General features: G+C 35.1%; 1 protein-coding gene across 1 annotated transcript; it reads right to left on the bottom strand.

Moving 5' to 3' along the window:
- Window positions 1-6,445: 6,445 nt before the first annotated feature.
- Window positions 6,446-8,860, bottom strand: LOC141661926 (uncharacterized). The gene is made up of 2 exons (XM_074468954.1): window positions 7,538-8,860; window positions 6,446-7,028 (listed from the first exon to the last, which is right to left on the bottom strand). The coding sequence occupies exons 1-2, from the start codon at window positions 7,787-7,789 to the stop codon at window positions 6,630-6,632; spliced, it is 651 nt and encodes a 216-aa protein (XP_074325055.1). The 5' UTR covers window positions 7,790-8,860; the 3' UTR covers window positions 6,446-6,629.
- Window positions 8,861-25,439: the final 16,579 nt, after the last annotated feature.

The raw sequence follows: 25,439 nt of genomic DNA, 5'->3' as shown, positions 1-25,439 counted from the left end.
CAAGATTCCCAACTTCTTCATCTTCACTGTCAGTATCATCCCAGCTTCTTCCCTTTGCCAGGTACGCCCTTTCAGATTTACTCTTCTGATTAGAATCGTAAGAGTTCTTACTTGCTTGTTTTGGCTTCCTGCATTCTGTGGCAAAGTGTCCCAACTCATTACAGTTGAAGCATCGAATGGTGCTTCGATCAACCATCCCTGTTTTATACCCACCACTGCTGGTGTTAGAGGATGAAGATCCACCTTTCTGGAATCTGTTGTAGTTGGACTTGTACTTGAACTTGGGATTCCTCTTGAATCTGACATTTGAGAATCTCTTGACAATCAGGGCCATTGACTCATCCTCCAATTGCTCCAGTTCTTCCAAGGAATAATAATCATCTCCTGATTGATTTGTAGTAGGTGAATCAAATTCTGCTACTATCACATTATCTTCAACCTTGGAAGACTGTACCATTCTATCTGACTGTTGAGATTGTTGTTGATATAGTGGTTGTTGTTGTTGTTGTTGTTCATCAGCTACCAGAGCAGTAGACGTGCTGACCACTCTTCCTTTCCCGTAAACTTCCTTCTGCTGAATCTGCTCCAACTCATAAGTCTTTAACACACCATAGAGCCTTTCCAAAGAAATCTCACTCAGATCTCTTGCTTCTCTTATGGCAGTGATTCTATGTTCGAGATGAGTTGGCAGTGTTAAAAGGAACTTTTTATTGACCTCCCTGATGGAATAGTATTTACCATTAATGTTCAGGTTGTTGATCAATGCATTGTACCTCTCAAACACTTCAGTGATTCCTTCTCCTGGATTAGATTTGAAGTATTCATACTCAGAGGTTAGGATTTCTAGTTTGTTCTCCCTAACTTCCTCTGTGCCTTCATTAATAATCTCAATAGTTTCCCAGATATGTTTAGAATCTTTACAATTCATCACATGTCTGTTCATTAGGGGATTAAGGGAATCTACTAAGATTAATTGAAGGCTAGCATCCAGGGAAGCTTCTTCTATTTCAGCAGGAGAGAAGTCCTCAGGATCCTTCACATAAGTTCTCGCTACGGTGATCACCACATCATTCTCTATTACCTCTGGTTCAATAACCATAGGAATTTTTGGACCCTTCTTCAACACTTGCAAATATTTGGGATTAGCAACCTGTAAAAACAGTAGCATCTTCTTCTTCCACATCACATAATTTTCTTTATCGAAAAGTGGAATTTTAACGGTTCCAACTTTTTGTGTAGTCATTATGAATTTTTTGAGTGAATAAAAATTCAAGAAGTGAAAGAAACACAAAAGTCTAGGATCTTGATTTGTACGTTAATCAGAAGGCTCTGATACCAATTGTTAGGTCCCAATTTGTTTGTAGAAGGGGGGGTTGAATGCAAACAATACCGTTTCGTCGAATAAAATGCGGAATAAAATTGTGAAACAAAATTCAAGTTAAATAAAACTTTTATTAAACTTGAAAGGTGTTACAACTACGGTATCGGTTACAAGGGATTAATCTCAAATCAATTATTACAAATTTAGAATAAATTCGACATGAACTTTTTCTATTTTTGTAATTAAAAGATCAAATGCTAAAAGCGATTTGAGATTAAGTTCTAGGGATTTTAATCCGCTAGATTGATATACAAGAACAAGATAAGTAATTCTAGTGGTTTGGATTTAACATTAACAAACTAGAATATTTGATCTTGAATAAGCAGATGAATGATGAAATATTTTCTTTTGTTTTCTGCTGTGTTTTCTTGTTCTGTATGTGCTCTGTTTGATTGCTGAATAATAATTATTGGATGATATTGTCTTCTGCTTTCTTTTAAACAATCACAGCCGAAGTTATTGAACTGGTGTGACAATCTATTTGAGCTTGAAGGACTTTCGGTGAGACAATCTATTAGAGCTAAGAAGACAATTAAAATGAACTAGCAAGACTTTCGGTATGACTATTGATTGTCATACCGATTGTCATATTAGTTCAAACTAAATTGTTTTACTGAATTAATAAGTGATTTTAATCTAAATAATAATTCTATCAAGACAATCAACTGAATTAGCATGACATTCGGTATGACTATCAATTGTCATACCGATTGTCATACTAGTACAATTACTTGTCTTTTTAGAATTAAAACAGATTTTAACCAATTAAAATTCTGTAAATCCTTAATATTAATTCTAAATTAATTAATCAATTTAATTCAATTAATCAATAAATTAATCCTTGCAGATATAATTTATTTTCTTAATTAAAATTATATGACTTAATTAATTAATAGAGAATTAATACTAACCCTGAGCAGCATCCATTCTTCTGACAATCTTCTGAAAGTCACTGAGACTTATGAATCAATTCCGCCACTTCAATGCTGACACTCGATGTACTGTCTGGTTCATGAGTGACTAACTTTCGTGACGTTTCTTCATGTCTTGACTTTGTTGTTCTCATTGAATCCTTGTAATAAATGATACCTTGACGAGATCTCTGTCACTTGATTAAATCCACGATCTTGATTTATATCACTGAGGCATGATCAAATTCTTGAACTTCTTCCAGTGAATCTTCAAGTCTGCAGATGAACAATGTTTCTTTATTCTTTGACAGATGTTACTTTGTGAGATCTCTCTGATGCTTGATCCACTATTTACTTATTACATTCTTATTTGAGTTGAGTTAAATACTCGAATAAACGAGTAGGCTATGACATATGCCTTTCATTACTGTACAAAACTGCACCAAATTATTTACATCTTCGTGCATTTGGTTGCCTTTGTTATGCTAAAAGTCTTGTTGTGCATGATAAACTAGAGTCCAGGGCTGTCAAAGGAGTGTTTATAGGGTATCCATTTGGTAAGAAGGGGTATAAAATTCTGGATTTACAAACCAGGAAATGTGTTTACTCTAGGGATGTCAGGTTTGTTGAATCAATTTTTCCTTTCTCTACTTCATCTCTGAATTCCAATCCTCAGAGTTTTGATGTCAATACTCTGTTATTTCCCATCCCTTGTATAATTGATAATGACTCTCAACCTGATATTGTCTGTGATATTCATTTGTCACCGTCTTCACCTACTTCTTCTAGCAATAATCCCACCTCATCCACACATACTTCGCATGAGTCACATGCTCCTGTCATTTCTTCTCGTCATGTTCGCAATAAACAGGTTCCTTCCAAGTTTAATGATTTTTTGGGTCTTCCATCTACCAATGTAGTTATTACATCTCCCTCTGCTTCTCCTGCAGGTATGGCCTCTGTTTATTATCCTATTCAAACTCATCTTTCGTATGACACAGTCCTAAGTACAGAGCTTACTTGACTTCTCTCTCCACTTCTCCTATACCTCGCACTTTTCATCAAGCAGCTCCTAATTATCACTGGTTTCAAGCTATGAAATCTGAAATTCAAGCCTTGGAGGATAATCACACCTGGAATTTGGTTTTAAAGCCTTTCAATCATCACATTGTTGATTATAAATGGTTATTCAAGATTAAATATAATGTCGATGGCAGTGTGGAACGGTATAAGGCTCGTTTGGTAGCTCGTGGTTTCACTCAATCTTTTGACATTAATTACTATGATACATTTGCCCCAGTGGCCAAAATGGTTACTGTTCGATTGTTGCTCTCTGTGGCTGCTTCTCCTCGAAACTGGAATGTTTATCAACTTGATGTTCATAATGCGTTTCTAAATGGTGATCTGCTCGAGACTGTATACATGCATTTGCCACCAGGATACTCTTTCTCGTCATCTCTTTGTCCTGTCAATTTTCAAAATTATATTTTCAACTGCTCTCAAGAAGTATGGGTTTCATCAGTCCCATAGTGACAATAGCCTCTTTACTTTTCGTGCTTCTGGAGCCTTTGTTGCTATTTTAGTGTATGTGGACGACATTTTGTTCACTGGTTCTTCTGAAGATCTAATCAAGGATATAAAACTTTATCTCAATTCGCAGTTCAAGATAAAAGATCTTGGCCCTGTTAAGTATTTTCTTGGGATTGAAGTTGCTCGTTCTTCTCAAGGGTTTTATCTCAATCAGCGTATATATGTGTTAGATCTGCTTCATGATACTGGGCTTACTGCAGCTATACCATCTGTTGTACCCATTGAGCAGAATCATCATTTACTTGCGAGTACCTCTTCTTTGTTATTTCTTGCAGATGCTTCTACATATGGAAAATTGGTTGGTCGATTGATTTATCTGACTATTACCCGTCCCGACTTGGCATATGCTGTGCATATTTTGTCTTAGTTTATGAATTCTCCCAGGATTGATCATATGTTGGCTGTTTTTAGAATTCTGAGGTATCTTAAACAGTCTCCTGATAGGGGTTTATTGTTGTCTGCTAATTCTACCTTGAATCTTGTTGCCTATTGTGATTCAGACTGGGGGGTGATCCCAATAGCAGACACTCCTTGACTGGTTATTGCATAATGCTTGGCAATTCTCCGATTTTATGGAAGTGCAAGAAACAAATTACGGTGTCTCGCTCTTCAGCTGAAGCTGAATATCGAGTTATGGCTGATACTTGTTGTGAGGTCATCTGGCTGGTTGTGAGTTTTACCATGTTAATTAGCAACTCTTTTGAAATCTCATGGTCTTAGGAAATTAGCTGAACATGTAAATCGTGCTTATGTTACATGATGTAGCTTTTGACAATTTCAAAAATTTTGCTGTGAGTTACTTCACTTGAATAGTCATCATTTCTGCTAATTCACGTGTACCTCTACCCCTCCACAAAAAAATTATGAAAAGAATCAAGGGCTTCATTTTCGACCAAAACACATCTTTTTAATAGATTTCTTTTAAAATTATTGGTACATTTAGGCATCTTTTGACAATTTGCTGAAACTATTTGAAATTAATCAAACGCTGGCGGGCACGCATGAAAGTGTTCTCAGCTTGCATTAATGAAATCACTGCAAATTCGGAGTTCAAATATATCAGTGGAGGACTTTGCAGCTTAAACTCGCACACCTTATCTTCGTGGATAATGTGCTCATGTTTTGTAGAGAAGATAGCAACTCAATTGATATTCTTGTAGAAGGTGTTTCTTACTTCTCGTGCATTTCTGGTCTCTCACCTAATGTTGAAAAGAGTAATTGCTTCTTTGCAAATGTTTCTTCTGAGATCCATTTGACCATTTGAATGGAACAAGGCTGCTATGATGTTTCAAGTCTGGAGAGCATGCAGTTCATCCCACAGTTAAGTCGCCTTGGTCTCATGGATTCATCAATGTCTCTTCACAAGGAAGCCTTTCTGAACAGCAAAAGAGCCTACAGCTTGGCCATGGTGTGTGACTAAAATGCTTAAAGTTAGAATTTAAAGGAGGTCAAACTGCATCTTCAATACAAAGTGGGAGTTAACTTGAGCTTTCTGTAATGGCATGAACCATGTCTGGGTCTGGAATCTTTATTTCTAAACTATGGTAACAACTTAATCTCTCTGTCATGAGGTCTTCAAACTTGGCATTGATTAGTTCTATAGTCTGAGTTGGAGTCTGGCAGCCGTATCCCTCTAATCATTTAGATGCTAGAGAGGTGCGTAATGAGATCCTTGGTACTCGTTAATATTAGACCGGCAATATTCTTTGTAAATAAATTATCTATTTTAGTGAAATTATAACTGTGGAGTTTATCATGAGAGTATTTGTTTAGTGCTTTTTCTGGTACTAAATTTTCATTCATACCGCTCGTTTAAATGATATCATGCTTGGTCAATTGAGTGGATGTGATATGTACTCTAACAGCACTCACACTGGAATCCCGGTTCCTAAAAATATACTATAAATAATAAGTTCCAAATTTTTCTCATTTTCATTTATTTTTATAAAATTTCCTATATCACAATCCCCATCCTCATCTTTATATTCTTTTTTATTAATTCTTTCTCCACCTCTTTTCACAACTTTAACCACTAACTATTATTTTATTATTTATTATTTCAAATCTACACTTAAACTTGTATAAAACATAAAATGGGGAACGTAAAACAGAAAATGGGGACTCAAATATTTGTCCCTAAATTTTTTCCTAAAATGGAGAAGCCGATATAAAATGATATTTAACCTAAATTTTATAAATTTTCTAAATTATGGGAATTGGGGATAGACGGGGAATGAGACGTAAATGCTCTGACAAGTGGTACCAAAAATATTTTTACTTGAACAATTGTGTTGAATTTTTAAGGGCATACATGTTATTAATAGCAACAATAAATTAAACTGTTTCCTCACCTCTTAGCCAAGTCTGATTTCGCTACCTTTCTTGTTAAAAAAAAGTTTAATTAAATACAAAGATTTCTTAATAATTTTATAAGTAGCTTCTGGCCCATTTCATTTCCATGGTATTTAAAGCAACAACACTAGATTTTGCCAAGACGTAGAGGAATACATATCTTGCTCTGTGCAAAATATAGCAACTAACTAATCAGAATGACCAAAATATATATGCATAACAATTCAACACAAACTTAGAGACGAAATATTATTAGTTGAGTAACTTTATTTGCGGCCAACATGCAAAAAAGGCTAAAACTACAAGAATTGATAGAGCATACACTTCTTTGGTTTGATAAACATGGTAGAGTATTACTTTCTCAAATGAAGACTTCAGACTGTTGTTGTTGAAAGCTACGCTTTCATGTTCCGCATAGCAATCCCGGTATAGAGCAGTGCCATTGCTAATTGGCACACCCTAAAACCGTAACTAACTTCAAATCCGTAGTTGAACCTGTATGTTACGTAGTTGAGAGCAGCCACACCAAAACTGCACGTGACCACCATCATCCCAAAAAAAGCTTCCACAAGTTGAGCACAAAAACCTCTCTGGTCCGCTCTCTGGTGATGATAAAATGATAAAATCATTTTGATCATGAATACAAAGAAGAGCACTACAGAGACAACTGCAAGACAGAGGGATCGATTGTTTGTTTGGATCCCCCTCTCAAATGGAAATTGAATGGATAGTACTGATGCCGCTAGCGCGAGTAGCAATGCAGCGTAGGTGCACAATACAATCAGTTTCCTCCCCTGCACATATATATTATATAGGGGGTTGATTTTGATTAGGATTTGAAATGTATATTGATGATATCCAAAACATTAGGTTCGAAATGCAGCAAAATCGTAGTGCGCTGCTTGACAACTATATTCTTGATAGTTTCATTGGGGGTGTAATAGCATATGGTAAACCATTTCTGAAAGATTTTAATCCTAAATCTATCTCTGAAGCAGTCAAGTACGCTAAGTTATGGAATTAATTACCAAACACAGTTAACCTCTTCATGTTGTGCCTATCCTAGCCAATTCGAATCCTCCTATATTTGTAACACCTCAAATTAAGAACAGATCGGTGATCCTAATTAGCGTAAATCTTCTGCAACTAGAAACAGTTTCTACATTTCGACTTATAAATTGACGAGAAGAAAGCAAACAGATTATGTTTAATTCATATATGTGATCAATCATACGAGAGGGTCCGCAACTTGAAATTAAAAAATGCACAAAAAGAAAAAACACGCAAAAATATGTACACATACTCTAGCCGGAGGTTCAGCTGAATCAGCATTCGAATTGGGAGCAGAGGCAGAAGCTGGACCAACACTCAAATTAACAGCATAATCTGCAGCTCTATCCGGAGGGTCAGCTGGAGCAGAAGCTGAAGGTGAACCAACAACCAAATTAGTAAAAGATGGAGGGAGCACATGAGACGAAGGCCGAACATGGTCATCAGAGTTTGCAGCTGGAAGAATGACATCAGGCGAGACGGGAGGGAGATGAGATTTAGACATGTTTAAAGATTGAGCTATGCTAAACTGCCAAGGAATTACAAAGTTCTTCTAGGCCTGGAGATGATATAAATGTGTATGGGATGACAGTATGTTTGTTTCACACAATACTGATATTAGTAAGGATGTATGCATACTACTTTCACAAGTAATCCCAAAATTTGCATGTTGTGCCTGTTATCAGTTTAAATTTGACAGTGACAACAACTAAATTGTGCTACATTTATAACCTAACAGTATCATATTATCAAAAATGTGCATTGTTTTACTAATTACATTTGCTCCATTATAAATTTCCTCTAACCAACTATGTTTTATTGGAAATGTGGACTAGATTGGATTGTTTATAATATCATCCTAATCATGGTAATGTAGTCTTGTTACAATTTTGAGGAAATATGTCAGTTTGTAATGAGCTGTACGCTAGCAACAGATTGCTTTTTGTAGCCAGCTTATTGATGAATCCCGAATTGGGTTGAGTTTCACTAATATTGCTATACATTTATTAGGAAAAGCAAGTATGGCTCAGATGGATCCACCCTCCATCAGTGCAGTGGCAGATGAGATTCACAAAGAGTTTTGTAGAAGCTAGTCCAATGACATCAAAGATGTGGTTTCCAAATTATGTAACAAAACGATAAAACACCAACTAAAATCTTTACCAAATTTAGAGTAATTGCAGTCAAGCCTGAGAATTGCACAAACAGGATGGAGGATCTACTAACCTAGAGATGATTCCATGCATGGATAAGATCATATGATTATGCTTATATGATTATGTTTATGTCTTCTGCAAATCCAAAGTCCAAGTGAAATTAAAGCTCCGGACCTACCGGCATTTTTGGATAATTTTCTCTGTTAGCAGATTTCCGTGAGAGTTGCTAGACTATAGTGGTTCTTATATGCACCAGGACATCGACTTAATCTGTTCATGTAGAAATTTTAGTTTGTGTATTGGAATCACCGAGCAAATATTAAAGGCCCATCAGGCACCCTAGTTTGAACAATATTTCTAGGTTGATTAAAGTAGTGAAAAGTCATAAATAAGTGATTGTAGTATGATATCTGTTTGGTGTAGCCATCAAAGATTAATCTATCTAAAGTTCGTAGTTCAGCAGTTCTTAATTACTGAGAGGAGGAAGAAAGCCTTTCATGTCTGAATTCTTTAGCATTGATCTCCGAGATCTAAAATTATGTAACTTTAGCTCGTTAGTGCGGTAAATGCTTCTGTAAACTCGTGTGTCCAAGGCACTGCAATTTTAGGATCTCCCTAGTTAATAAGGGAGTGCATGCGCGCTTGCCTCGATCGATTTTTAGAACTTAATGAGAAGTTAAAAATGGAATAGCACAATCTCTTTGTTGGATTAACTCCACAGAGAAAGTTGATGTTCTGTTTGATTAAATGGCCATGGGAGCTGCAGGGGTGAAATGAGCCAACAGCTTCAGTTGGTCACTTCTTACAAGCTACTAGCTTGAGACAGACTTAACATGGATTCTAGCTCTTGCAATATATGAAATTTTATTTATAGTTGGTCAAAATCCCTATTGCAGCTTCTACGTATTCGTCTATTTGATATTGTTCTTATACCTTTAATATCATCATGTAGCCAAATCTGCACAACTGCTCACACAGTATTATGATTACGACCAGTGCACAAGGCTATGCAGACTCTATGACGAACACACATTGTTTTCCTTTCCATTAAACCCCCAATACTTCTTTACCTACATGTCTCTGAATATTTACGGCCACGTAATTGTTTATTATTCAGTTTAGGCTGTGCCAGTTTATCACCCATGATACATAAGGAGTATTATAAACCACACCAGAGTGACAGAGTCTGTTGCAAATGTTACAGTCCGTACTTAATATTAATCCTTATAACATATATGGAATGATCCAATGTCTAGTATTATCACTTTAATGTATTACTGGGTCATAGTGGAAGCTCTTATGTACAAGAAATTCATGAAGGTCTGGATTTTTATGCTGATAATTATAGCGATTATGGCCATTAGGCTTGTAATATATTCTGTGCAAAATTTTCAACTGAAGGACGAGTGTTTATAGCCGCAAGTAGTGCTGCTTCAATATATGTCAATGATCTTGGAACAAATAGGCTTTCCATACGTTCACAGGGTAGTGTAACTCCTTTTTAGTTTTAAAAGTAAAAACTTTCTCTGATTAATGGTAAAATGTTTTTTTCTGTATACTTTTTGTGAGAATGGTCCAAATTCATTAAATTTCATATTTCTTTATATGCAAATTTCCTAGTTGTCGCTCTTGCAATATAGGTAGTTGTGTTTCTGAATTTTAGTTATGCATTATTATCTTTGTTTATTAGAGAATTTGGGTTCTGTCATTGAAATTCCAAAAACTGGCTTCATTATGGGCTCTTAGCCAAATTATGTCTGTGGATTAGGATGCTAGTTCATCTTGCTTGTTAGCTGGTGCCTACGTTTCAGGGAGTCTATGACTATGTCATTGTTTCGGTAATTATTAGTAGTTTTGCAATAGAATTCCTTGCTTGAGTTTCTAATTAATTAAAATGGGTTTGGGGTAAACGTTATTTTATTAAAATAGAACAAGCATCTGGGGTCTTGGTAGGCCATCTGTAGCGTGTTACCTTCGTTGATTGTGAGGAGATGGTCATCAATTCATCTTGTCTCAAATGAAAAAGATCAGACCATCAAACACTGGGATATTAAAAAAAAATTGTCTAATCTCACTCAGTAAGCTTGCTATCCATGTTCCCCGTTTTACATGTTTGCTTCTCTTATATAAAAAATTCTCTAATTTCATTTAGTAAGCTATCATGTTTCTGAAAGTTGGTTAAGAGATTATCCTCTCTCGTCCCTGACTCATCCTTAAATTTATAACAAATACTCACTTTGCAAGGTTATAAGTTATATTTATAAAAAAAAATATATAGTTAAATAAGATAGAATCTGAGCTTGTTATTCAGGTTTGTAAATGCAGACGTGATAGTTGATTATTAGGATAACTATAATTTGAATTGGTAGATTTTGATTGGTAGATTTTGGTGGCCAGTTATAGCTTCCACTATTTAAGATGTACTAGTTTTGTACCCGTGCTATGCACGGGATTATTAACAATTTTTTTTATATATATTTTTAGGATATTTATTATTTATTTAACTAATTTTAAATAAAATAATTTAATTCCCTAAATAACTTTTATGTTTTTCCATCAATAATGTATTTTCTAAAAAAATGTACTTTTTGTACTTAAATATTTAGTTATTATTGTATTATTATATTTGACATTGATAATCTAAATATAACATATGTGTTATAATATATTTTAATTCTTTCATTGTTTGATATTTTTCATATTATAAATTTGTGAATAGAATATTTTAATCATATCATATAATATGTTTACGTAATTATTTTTTATTTATATATTTTTTTCTTCTTAATTTTGTGAAGTTTGATAAAAAATTAGAAAGTTATATGAGATTTGCATCTTTCGACATTTGCAATAAAATTTTATAATTGTCGGTCTCTAGTCTCTAGCAATGTTAAAAGTGCTAATACTTGAGATCATAAATATTAGATTACTAAATAGTCAATGAGCAGTTTCAATGGTTGGTATCCTTGAAGGTCCACCAATTTTATCACATAATAAAAAATATTATTTTTAATTGTCTCTCTTTTACATTAATTTTGGAACTCTTTTTTTCACAAAATACTCCAATGATTGACACCCATAGATGTCATCTTCACTAAAATTACAAAAAAAATATGTGTAATACAAATAAATAGAAATATAATAAATTATTCATCAAACCACAAATGAAATTGTCATAATAGTTTATTTATGGTTGGAATTACAAATTAAGGCACCCTCTTTCATTGAATGCAAATTTTTGGCATTCAAGTTGGCATCCCATACCACATCCTATGACATGCTAACAACTCCAATGAAGTGATCATAAAGGTGACACCCCTCTTCACACCAACATTGAAATTGCTTAGTCATACACGAACACCAAATAACTGGACCCCCTCCCTTCCCCAAGTAGAGTACTTTCTGTTTCATTAGACTGGAGTCACTCGACTGCATGCACCACTAGTGTTTATTAACAGCGTCCATCTGAATGGATTTTTCTCAATTGAAGACAAAAAAATGTCATTATTCATGTATGTAGGCTAGAAGATTATCCATTTTGTCACTTGTAATAATAGCCATAACTGTTGGGTATAATTCTAACTACACAATAACAAATGGGCAGTTATATATATAATAACAAGAACATGACAAATAACCAATTAACGAAATAAAACACGAAGGCAATAACAAACTATAAAGACTGTAATTGACAAAGAAAGTAAAAAAAAACTTATCTTTTATCGCTTTCCAAATTCTGATAAGAAGAAGAACACAACAGCTGAGTCGCCAAACCCTTCAAGAGGACTTGACTGTTCTTGAAGAGATTATTGTCCCCCACTTAAGCTGTGATGAAATGCAACAATATCGCTTCCAGGATAAAACAACAATAGATCAATCTGGCCACAGAACCAACAATGATCAACGGCGACTCGCACCTCAGTTTGCCCAAAAAACCTATGCAACTCATATATGTTTGCAAGGTAGGCACCGAGACTTGTATCATTTTAATCTCAAGTATACCTCTCAATATATAGGCATCTCAAGTTGCTCTTCTTTAATTTTACTCGATGTGGTACACCAAGTAACAAAACAGAAAAAGTAAACAAAATGGGTTTTTCTTATTATTTATATTATATCCTGATTAATTAATATTAATATTACAAAATATATTCAGAGTATGATTAAAATAATCCTTACTCAATATATTTTATATTAATAATTAAATAATCAATATAAATAATTAAACTTGTAATAGAAAAAAAAATATAAGAGTTCCCACTAGCACTAGGCCACACAAGCATTCCACTTATGCTAGTAGTTGTAAACAACACCAACACAAGATGCTATATAAACTCAATATCTTTCTTTTACAATACCAATGTGGGACAAAATCCCCATAACCCATTTCAAAAAAGCAACTTTGTCTCAATATATTCATAAATTCCACTAAGAAAATATCTTAGATCCAAATATGAAAGTTTAAGTCCTCATATCAAGGAACAACCTCCAACTGTTAGTTTCCGGAAATCATATCAAGAACATATATAAAATATGCCTCAAACTTTCCATTTTCTAACAATCCCCCACAAATCCATAATTAAATTGCATACCAGATTTTATCATGACTTGCATTTCAGAGTCGGTACCCTCCCGGGTTTGAACCCTCCTAAGTCATCTACTTCGATGGCTACCGGATACAGATGGAATGTTTCACCTTGAATCTTTATCCGTTGGGTGTAACCACACTCCATAGACGACGACAAGTCAAAGGCTATGGTGCCAATCTACGGCTTTGAGACGTTAATGGTCATGTCTCGATCCTGTTCATCGAATGTTTCGAGGAATAACCCTTTCCTCTAATTGCGACCACACAATTACATTCGCTTAGCTGGGCATCTCCAGAGATGTACTGCTATCATCTCGTCAAACGACTTGACCCCATTCATAGTTCAAATAACTCTTGCTAACTAGCAGTTCAAGTACCTCTTAAGGTTTATAGGGAATAGACTCAGATACATAAGTATCTAAATGTATATGGTAGAGGTACTACCAATTCATCCTTACAACTTGTTATTACCACATTGAATACACTTCGAGGGATCTCCTCTCAGGTGTATTGGGTTCCCGCTGTTGATGAATTATGATGGGTTACCAGTCTCATCCCCAACCTCGACTTAAGGACTATAACATGCTCAATCCCTTTAGTCAGCGGATCAGCTATATTATCCTGAGTTCCTATGAACTCTATAGCAATAATCCTATCAGACACAAGACCCCTTATAGACTTTAGTTTAACTTGGATGTGTCTCTTTATTTTAGCATTATACTTTACACTTCTGACTTTTTCGATAGTTGTACGGCTATCACAATGAACAGAAATGGCAGGAAGCGGCTTGCTTACTACAGGTAACATACTCATGAGTCCATGTAACCATTCAGCCTCCGTCCCCGTGGCATCAAGTGCACACAACTCAGCCTCAAAAGTAGACCAAGTAATCAAAGTCTGTCTAGAAGACTTTCAGGACACTGCTCCACCCGCAAGGGTAAACACATATCCAGTCACTCCATTGGAACCAGATTTCTTAGCTATCCAACTTGCATCACTGTACCCCTCGAGTACCCCCAGAAATCTCCGGTAATGCAAGCTAAGGGAAATAATTCCCTTCAGATATCTAAGAATTCTATCCAGTGCCTCCCAATGAGTCTTGTTTGGACATCTTGTATATCTAGCCAACTTAGACACAGAATAAGAAATATCTGGCCTAGTCAAATTAGCAAGATAGTGCAAACTCCCAATAATCTAAGAATACCTTAACTGAGACACAGGAACTCCTGAACTATTCTTGACTAAGGCAACTTTTGAATCATATGGTGTACTAGCGATTCTACAATTTGAATAACCATACTTCTCAAGTATAGATTTCTCTATATAATGAGACTGTGACAAAGTTATTCCATTAGTTGACTGAGTCAACTTGATCCCAAGAATCACACTAGCATCACCCATATCCTTCATCTCAAAGTGCATCTTCAAGAAACTCTTTGTCTCGTTAATAATCTCAATATTGGTTCCAAACAACAAGATATCATCTACATACAAGCACACGATCACACAATCATTACCTCTAACCTTATAGTAGACACACTTGTCACTTTCATTAACTAAAAAATTCGAAGTCTAAAACAGTTTCATCAAACTTTTTATGCCAGTCTATAGGTGCTTGTTTAAGGCCATAGATGGACTTGACTAGTCTACATACTTTCCTCTCATTACCAGAAGCAACAAATCCCTCAGGCTGATTCATATAAATCTCTTCTTCAAGGTCACCATGAAGAAAAGCTGTTTTTACATCCATTTGATGGATGATAAGACCATGTACAGAAGCCAATGCAATAAGCATTCTGATTGTTGTCATTCGGGCAACTGGAGAATATGTATCAAAATAATCAATGCCTTCTCTTTGCCTAAAGCCCTTAGCAACTAGCCTAGCCTTGTACTTATTTATTGAGTCATCAGGGTTTAGCTTCCTCTTGAAGATCCATTTACATCCAATAGTAGAACACCCTGGAGGGAGATCAACTAACTCCCATGTTCCGTTTGAAACAATTGAGTCAATTTCACTCTTTACAGCGCCTTTCCAATGCCTTGACTCCGAAGAATCCTTGGCTTGATAGAAAGTTAAAGGCTCATCCTCGACATTGTAAGTGATAAAGTCACTTCCAAAGTCCTTGACTACCTTTGCACGCTTACTCCTTCTAGGTTCCTCTACTTTGTTAGGAGTAGAGCTACTACCAGGATCCACCCCCACATTTGTCATCTTTTCCACATGATCAGGAATAAAACTTGATGTGTGAGTGGGATCATCCTCAGAACTACCCAAAGATATACCAGTCTTCATTGGGAATACTTCCCCAAAGAAAGTTGCATCACGAAACGAAACTCAACTATTGTATTCGCCACAATACCATCTATGTCAGATTTTAATACTAAAAATCTCATAGCATTTGTGGTTTCAAGATAGCCCAGAAAGATACAATCAACAGTTTTCGGACCCAGTTTCTTTCTCTTGTGTTCAGGGAAAAGCACCTTAGCAAGGCACCCCCACACACGAAGATAACTCAAACTTGTCCTACGCTTTCTCCATAATTCATATGGTGTCTTGTCCATATGTTTCAGATGGACTCTATTCAGAATATGGCAAGCCGTATTAAGAGCCGCTCCCCACATGTACTTAGGCAACCCAGAAATAATTAGCATACTGTTAATCATGTCTTTAAAAGTCCTGTTCTTTCGTTCTGCCACCCATTAGACTCAGGTGTGTATGGTGGAGTAACCTCATGAACTATACCATTGTTTGCGCAAAATTCATTAAACAAGGTACTCGTATACTCACCACCTCTATCAGACCTCAAACGTTTAAATACTTTGCCAATTTGTGTTTCAGCTTCATTTTTATACATAATGAATTCATCTAGTGCTTCATCCTTATGTTTAAGCAAATAAACATAACACTATCTACTACAATCATCTACAGTGATCCTTAGTCAACACACCACCAAATTCACATATGTCTGAGTATACTAAATCTAACAAGTCTGAATCCCTAACAACATTATGAAAAGGTTTCCTTGTTTGTTTAGCAGTTATACACACTTCACACTTAGATTTCTTATCAATGGCGTACTTTGAAATCAACTCTAAATTCATCATAATCTTTAGAGCACGAAAATTTAAATGACCAAGTCGTAAGTGCCACAAATCAGATGATTCTACACAATTAACATAAGGTGCAACACTATCATTAATAAAACCACCCAAAACAGGTTCAACATTTATTAAAAACAAACCATCAGACAAGTAACCCTTGCCAAAGAATGTACCAGTATGAGTAATAACTACTTTATTACACTTCAAAGAAAGTTCAAAGCCGTTTTTAACTAAACAACTTCCACTTATAATATTTCTATGAATAGAGGGAACATGATGCACTCTAGTGAGAGATAGAATACGCCCAGAAGCAAACTTCAGGTCCACAGCACTTGTGCAGCACTAGCATTCCCCATCGTCACTGTCACTCCATGACTGTTGATAAGATACAAACAAGCTAATATCAGCACAAATATGTACATTAGCTCCAGTATCAATCAACCACTCACGTGACAGATAAGTGAAAAGTAGTACAGGGTGGTAAGTAACATACCAGTCATCGGTTCCAGAGGCAACAACCTTACCAATGACCATGTTAGCTACTGGCCCACTCGTGGTTCCAAGTCCAAGCACAGTATTTGCTTGAGCTACCACTCCAACTTTCTTAGCTTTCTTACTTGAACAGTCCTTGCTCCAATGACCAACCTGTCCACAAGACCAACATGGTTTGTTCGCCTTTGGTTTCTTAGCCTTGTTCTTGTTAGGTTTAGTGTTAGCCTTCTTAGTGACTACCTTTCGTTTCTGTCCTACAGTCACTACATTCACCTTCGAGCTCCCATGTTCCACAGGCAACACATGTCCCTATTTGGACTTGTGTTGCTCTCGTACTGAGATATCCAACATCAAGTTAGTCCATGTGATCTCTCCTTTCTGTCTTTTCAGGGAGAGAGCAAACTCTTCCCAAGACTTAAAGAGCTTTTCAATCACAGACATCACTCGAAACTTCTCAAGCAAGACCATACCAGACTCACCCAAATCATGAACTAACATCTCAAACTCATGAACCTGTTTAGTCATGGATTTTCCATCCACCAGGTTAAAATCAAGAAACCTAGCCACATAATACTTCTCAAATCCTTGAGAATCAGTATTATGGGTTTGGTCCAGCTTATCCCATAAGACTTTAGCAGTATAGGCATCTGATGAATAAACATCGAACAAGGTGTGCTCCAAGGATGCCAAAATTGGCTGCCCTAGCCACCCCATCTTTCTCAGCCCATAAAGCATAAACCTTAACAGATTCAGCTATCTCTTGATCCAACCCAGGAGGATCATATTGTACCACTAACAATAGACCCTTAACCGTTAACTAGAGCTTCGTCTTTTTCTGCCAAAGAGAAAAAAAAGCTCCACCACTAAATTTATTAGGCATACCCGATAAATCAATTGGCTGGGGAAAACGGTACGTGGTCCAGTCAATGGTAGTAGTACCACTAGAACCAGAACCAGTCTCAACAATTTTAGGAACATCAGCAGTTTCGTTAACCATCTTGCTAATTAAATATATAACACAGATAATCTCTTCAAGATTGTTGGGTATAATTCTAACTACACAGCAACAATGGGCAGTTATATATATAATAACAAGAACATGGCAAATAACCAATTAACGAAATAAAACACGAAGACAATAACAAATTATAAAGACTGTAATTGACAAAGAAAGTAAAAAAAAACTTATCTTTTATCGCTTTCCAAATCCTGATAAGAAGAAGAACACAACAGCTGAGTCACCAAACCTTTCAAGAGGACTTGACTGTTCTTGAAGAGATTATTGCCCCCCACTTAAGCTGTGATGGAATGCAGCAATATCGCTTCCAGGATAAAACAACAATAGATCAATCTGGCCACAGAACCAACAATGATCAACGGCGACTCGCACCTCAGTTTGCCCAAAAAACCTATGCAACTCATATATGTTTGCAAGGTAGGCACCGAGACTTGTATCATTTTAATCTCAAGTATACCTCTCAATATATAGGCATCTCAAGTTGCTCTTCTTCTATTTTACTCGATGTGGTACACCAAGTAACAAAACAGAAAAAGTAAACAAAATGGGTTTTCCTTATTATTTATATTATATCCTGATTAATTAATATTAATATTACAAAATATATTCAGAGTATGATTAAAATAATCCTTACTCAATATATTTTATATTAATAATTAAATAATCAATATAAATAATTAAACTTGTAATTGAAAAAAAAATATAAGAGTTCCCACTAGCACTAGGCCACACAAGCATTCCACTTATGCTAGTAGTTGTAAACAACACTAACACAAGATGCTATATAAACTCAATATCTTTCTTTTACAATACCAATGTGGGACAAAATCCCCATAACCCATTTCAAACAAGCAACTTTGTCTCAATATATTCATGGATTCCACTAAGAAAATATCTTAGATCCAAATATGAAAGTTTAAGTCCTCATATAAGGAACAACCTCCAAGTATTAGTTTCTGGAAATCATATCAAGAACATATATAAAATATGCCTCAAACTTTCCATTTTCTAACAATAACGTCAACAAATATGAATGACACGATGTTAATATATACTAATCGGTAACCCGTGCGTATAATATATTAATATATACTAGTTGGTAATCCGTGTCCTCGAAATTAAAAATAATATTATCACATTATTATTTGCATAAAACTGAAATTCATAATCCGTACAAAATACATATTTAAATATAATAGATAAAATGCCGTTAAAATATGTACTTAAAAAATCGAAATTAAGTGTACTCTAAAATTTTACCTATAGTTATAATTATGCATGCACCTAATTATTTACTTATACAAATCTGACATGTTAACTTATTAATACGATTATTTTAAAGTCTTGGATTCCGCAACAAATAAAAATTGAATGAAAATAAAATTTACAAAGAGTATAAGTTAATTTTTGTTTTGAGATTTTATTACATAAAATTTTAAAAATAGTTACATAATTTTTTAGTGAGTACCAAGATTTGGGACCTAAACATGATTTCCCTTGACCCAATATAAATAAAGTTGGGAAAATTTTGCATTAATTTTAATATTTTTTATTTTGTAATATATCTCTAGACAATTGAATTTATTTTTCATTTAAGCTTATTAAAATTTCTTTTATAAAGCCTTATATTTTTGCATATGTATTATATATTGAAGTTAGTTTTTTTAACTATTTAAGTGGTTTAATTGCAACCAACCACATGTTTGTGGGTGAATTTGGTTAATTTTATATACCAACAGTTTGATTGTCGATAAATATATTGAAAAACCGTAAATTATGATTAAATTTAATTTTTAACTTTAATACGAATTAAATTGTACCGCGTATACCCAATATCCATACAAATTAAAGCTGTTAATAATTTAACATTAATATTACTCTAGCTGATTAAAAATTATATTTCGTCCTGATAAGAGTTATATATAAGGGCATGATTTTATTTGGTATCCCGAGGAGGCATTGATGTGGTACTTCCAAAAATAGTTATGTGGTTAAAAAAAATCGAATCAGTTATAAAATTTTCCACTATAATTCTAGTTTTGCATTGTTTTACGTGATATAGAAATCTAACATATTAGTTTTAGTTTTGTGAAACGAATTTTATCTCTATCTTACGAACCAAATATCCGTTCTTTAGATAATTTAATATTAATTAATATTATTTGATAATTATCTTATAATTAGTCTTTTCAATATAGTTTATTTAATATTACCTAATTATCGGTAAGAATTAATTTACAAATTAAAAGTAAATATATGTTATTAAACTTAATTTAATATTACTTAATATAATCTAAATAAAACTCATAAATTTGTTATTGTTAAAATATGTTTTCTAATTTTAAGTGAATAAACGTGTGATGGACAGTAACAAATACGATCTTTAAATCAATAATTTTCAATTTAAAAGTTAATAAATGTTACCAAATTCATTTGCTATTACTTAATTATTTTTAAAATAATATTATTCAATTTAAAAGTAAATTGACACTAAGATTGACACTAACTAATAAAAAATAAAATTTACAAAGAATATAAGTCAATTCGTGTTAATAGTTTACTTTGCAGTTAGCAGTTTTTCAAAATAAAAGTAAATATATGTTATTTTACTTAATTTAATGTAACTTAATAGATTTTTAATATAATTTATAAATAAATAAAGTTTACGGAGAATATAAATCAGTGTTAGTAATTTACAAAGAAAGGAAGTCCTCCGTTAAAAACAATGTTAATAAAGAATAGAAGTTAAGTACCAAAATTTGGTACTTCGCTACTTTTATGTGACAACCCGGGTCAAATCCCGAGCCTTTTTCGAAAACTGGGTTAAGTCCCGATTCCAAGTCTAAAATAAGTCAAAGTATACTGTCCCGAGTGCAGCCAACTTGGGTTATGACAAGCCCACCACAGGCCCCCAAAAGATCATGATTTGTTGGTGCACATAGTAGTAGTACTTTGCCTTATAAACTGAACAGAAGTCCCAAATCTCCTCGATGTGGGACTGGGGTGTTACAAACTCCCCCACTTAAACTCCTGACGTCCTCGTCAGGCCCGAACAGACAGCCCATAGGATCAAGATCGTATATCTCTAGCCATTGTGGGATAATACCGGCTGGCTTCGTGTCCCCACCTCCGGACCTCTTGCCATTGTGGGATAATACCACCAGCCTTCGTGTCCCCACCTCCGGCAACTTGACGCATCAAGCTTTCGAGACTCGGCTCTGATACCACATGTGACAACCTGGGTCAAATCCCGAGCCTTTTTCGAAAATTGAGTTAAGTCCCGATTCCGAGTCCGAAATAACCGAAGCATACTGTCCCGAGTGCAGCCAACTTGGGTTACAACAAGCCCACCACAGGCCCCCAAAATATCATGATTTATTGGTGCACATAGTAGTAGTACTTTGCCTTATAAACTGAACAGAAGTCCCAAATCTTCTCGATGTGGGACTGGGGTGTTACAAACTCCCCCACTTAAACTCTTGACGTCCTCGTCAGGCCCGAACAGACAGGCCATAGGATCAAGATCGTACCTCTCTAGCCATTGTGGGATAATACCGGCTGGCTTCGTGTCCCCACCTCCGGACCTCTTGCGATTGTGGGATAATACCACCAGCCTTCGTGTCCCCACCTCCGACAACTTGACGCATCAAACTTTCGAGAGTCGGCTCTGATACCATATGTGACAACCCGGGTCAAATCCCGCGCCTTTTTCGAAAACTGAGTTAAGTCCCGATTCCGAGTCTGAAATAAGTCAAAGCATACTGTCCCAAGTGCAGCAAACTTGGGTTACGACAAGCCCACCACAGGCCCCAAAAGATCATGATTTGTTGGTGCACATAGCAGTACTTTGCCTTATAAATTGTACAGAAGTCCCAAATCTCTCGATGTCGGACTGAGGTGTTACATTTTAGCACCAAATTATAGATGATTTCAGTATAAATTCCATCACAACTTCTTGGTGGATTATTGGCAAACAGACTATATTGTTCGGTAATCTCCTGATGCATTCCCCTACCATTTTTTACGTGTGCAGCACTAGCCTAAAGCACATTTACACTGGATCTTACAATTCAGTTTATATCTATGATCTTGTAAGCATATAGAATTTAAATAAGGTGTATAACACAAAGTGTCTGCAAAACTAGCTGTTATTTCTGAACGAAGATTACATAAGATTGAAGATATAATTGAAAGAGTACTACATCTAAACAATTTAATAAATTACTAGAGTGACATCCATAAACCGGGACTGCTCCTAATTCAGAATATAACTCCTAAAGACCAGACCAGGTCTAGGTGCATACATCCACGTTTTAACACCTGCCTTATTCAAACAAATAAACTAAATATGTTTAGATTAAATAAATAATCCAACAAAGCATTCTATCTGGTAACTTTTTTCTGTTGCATTTTTTGTTTATTTGTGTTAAACAGTGATTCATTGTAAAATGTAAATTTCCCCTACCTTCTTTTACGTGTGCAGCACTAGCCAAAAGCACATTTACACTGGATCTTACAATTCAGTTTACATCTATGATCTTGTAAGCATTCTATCTGGTAACTTTTTTCTGCTGCATTTTTTCATACATATTCAAGAAGTTGAACTAGGATCAGTTCTCTTTAGTTTCCAAAGCTGTGCATGCTCTAATAGAACATGTAATATATGATGCAAGGGAATGCTATACTGCGATGTACAAGTCGGGTCCGTTCTGCCTGAATGGATTTCCCCAATTTGAGGAATGCATATCTGCCTCATTGCATCTTAACTTCTTGCTGGTTTGTCACTTCACGAAGCACTTCATGATTGAAAGCACCAGAATTGAACTCGGAACTTATTGAGAGAAACTATACAAGACACTACAATCCCAGATCTCCACTCTGAAAAATGCACCTTCAGTCCAAGACGGGTCGAAACATGACACTAAAACCTGATGTTCGCACACTGATTACGAACAAAATGCAATCACGTTTTTGAGTAGTGGTTTTACAATTAGTATGACCTTCTCCTTGACATGCATGGCAGTCTCAAGGGCATAATTTAAGAACTATAAATATAAAACAATTCATTAACACATACGTAGAGACGTAATATTATTACTTGAGTAACGAAATAACAACAGCTTGTTGCATTCAGCCTTATCAAAATAAAATTTACTGGCATGCATGATAATTAATTTAGCTGACATTTATACTGCAAATGATTTACCAATCATACTTTTTCACCCATGGAGTACCATACTTAGGATCCTCGAAGTGGTTAAAGTAAAAACCATCCTCCCTTATTTCCCAGTAACATACATTAGACTTATCCGGCCTATGAACCACACAAGTGTCGTATAATTTCTCATTATAGACATCAATTCTTTTGAATGCTTGGCCATGCCAAAAGCTGCAATAAAACAAAGTTCTTCCAAATATGTTGAGTTTAAAATCCCACTGAATATGATCATTTGGATTAAGATATTTGTATCCAAGGTCGTCATCTTTGGATCTGCAATGAGTTTCCAATAAGTCATGATTCAGACGGTTGGTTATCTTAACACTAGCACCCTCCCACCCATGGGCTAAATTTATTAGCGAGCAACATGCAACAAGGACTAAAACTACAAGAATTGACAGAGGATAACACTTTTTTGGTTTAATAGACATGGTAGAGGACTACTTTCTCAAATGAAGAAATATATTATGACTGGTGAGGCTTCTTTTTTTTAGTGGGGCTTCTTTTACTGTGTATTACTCATATATATAGTTGATTAGAGTTCATGATCTTACATCTATGCTTACGCATTTTATCCTATCTACAAATCTATCTTTTAATTGTGTAATTAAAGGAAAATTAAAAAGGAGAAGATACCTGATATTATTAATTAATTTAATGTTCTTTCCTTGATTGCTGTATATCTACACCTTTTATTGCAATATGAAGGATAGTTATGATAATAATGTGAACGTGCATGTGTGGATGCAGGGATTATGTTCAAATAATCTTACCAAATGTTTGCTAATGTAAAAGAGAGTAATATTATCACTAATTATCTTGACTTAATTAGGTTTTATCAAGAACAAACCTAACCACATTAATAATCAGCAGATTTTCATGTGACATATTGTTTCAGAAATTCAACTAGGAGATTCTCGCAAGTCCTAGTACCCAATGTATGCTAATTGATTGAAATCCTAATTAAAATCGGCATGTGATGATTCTTATAATCTAATAATTAACATTACACTTATCTTTTTGATATTGTCTTCGACTCATCACTATGACACTATCCTGACGACTATGTGTATGCAGTTATACAAATCTTTTCCTCCTGTGTGAAAACTTTGGGTGAAGAATAATAGTCTGTGTTCAGTCAAGTAAAAACAATGATAAAAATTTTAGTTAGAGATTAGGAGATTTAAAAATGGTGCTAATACTAGTCTATGAAGATGAATTGAATGCTGAGGACGATCCTTTGATTTATTTTAATCTTGTTGGGTCCTAGTATCTTAGATGTTCTACTTTATCAAGTCAGTTCTGGTTGTTGGTCTATGAAGATGAATTGAATGCTCAGGACGATCTCTTTGATTTATTTTCATCTTGTTGAGTCCTAGTATCTTAGATGTTCTACTTTCTCAAGTCAGTTCTGGTTGTTGGTCATGGTAGTTTACTGTTTCTTTGTTGGTGTCAATGTCCTAGTTTGCTTATTACTAAGGATCTAGAGTTGCTGTTGCTTAGTGTCTTGTTTATCTCCCTCCCATTATAATTGGAGGTTTATTTCTAATGCACTGATCTTATGAATATCAAAGACTTATGGCCTAAATCATGAATCTGTATGAATATATTCAACAACATGATAAAGGAAGCACCAGAAGCAGGTGTAAATCCAATCACGTTAGTTTAAATATACTTAAATTGCATGCACATAATACACAGAGTTTGGAGTGATAATTCTCTGTGCAATGATGAAAGGAGCAAGCACAGTCGATTTTTAGCCAGGGCAACGCTCCAACTATATATATATAAGCTTGCAATCACGTCAAATTTCAAGTGGATTTTGGAGATAAGGTGTTTCGTTGGATTCTTGGGGTCCCTTACTTGATGCTGAAATCTGAATTATGGCAACATCACACATTGATATTCTACATATTAACCAAGTTATATCTCGTAGTACTTGCTGCTATATATCTGAAAAAATATGGTGTTTTCTGTCTGCAACTTGTCAACTACGACTATATATTGACAATGCATTCGTGCAATTAGTATGACGATTCTCCTTGGCATGGCAGTCTCAAGAGCATGCTCAACTGGCTTCTTTGATGTTGATTTTGTCCACCACATAACTGTTGGAATTTTACATTTTATAGGTTGCTGCTCTTTTATAAATGGGGACTTGGATGCTAGGTTTGTATCAGTAGATTGACAAGTTTATTAATAGAATTTTCCTTGTTCACAGCATAAAGGTTCGGGATGTACTGATGTGTGCTCTCAGGGCTAGACAAGTTGGAGAAAGATGCCACAAGAACTTTGGACTTCATGTGGACAACAATTGATTAACTTTGACATATAATCATATCCAGCTCTCACATTGTCATCAATCTCTAAAGTCAACTTCCGACCCTTCCCGAATTCTAGTCAATATATAGTAAGTAAGGGGTTACAAAGAATTAGGGTGCTCCAAACTCAGAAGAAAGTGCCTATCTGGATGTCGCACCTTCAGACTGTTACAATTCTTCTGTATCTCCATAGATTTTGTTACAGTATCTTGACTTGTTTGAAGTTAAAGGAAACTGGTAGAACCAGCAACAGTGAAGA

The sequence above is a fragment of the Apium graveolens genome, chromosome 5 (assembly GCF_009905375.1).
Source record: "Apium graveolens cultivar Ventura chromosome 5, ASM990537v1, whole genome shotgun sequence".
Taxonomy (NCBI): domain Eukaryota; kingdom Viridiplantae; phylum Streptophyta; class Magnoliopsida; order Apiales; family Apiaceae; genus Apium; species Apium graveolens.
The sequence above is the reverse complement of the archived record's forward strand: the minus strand, read 5'-3'. Positions and strand labels throughout refer to the sequence as shown.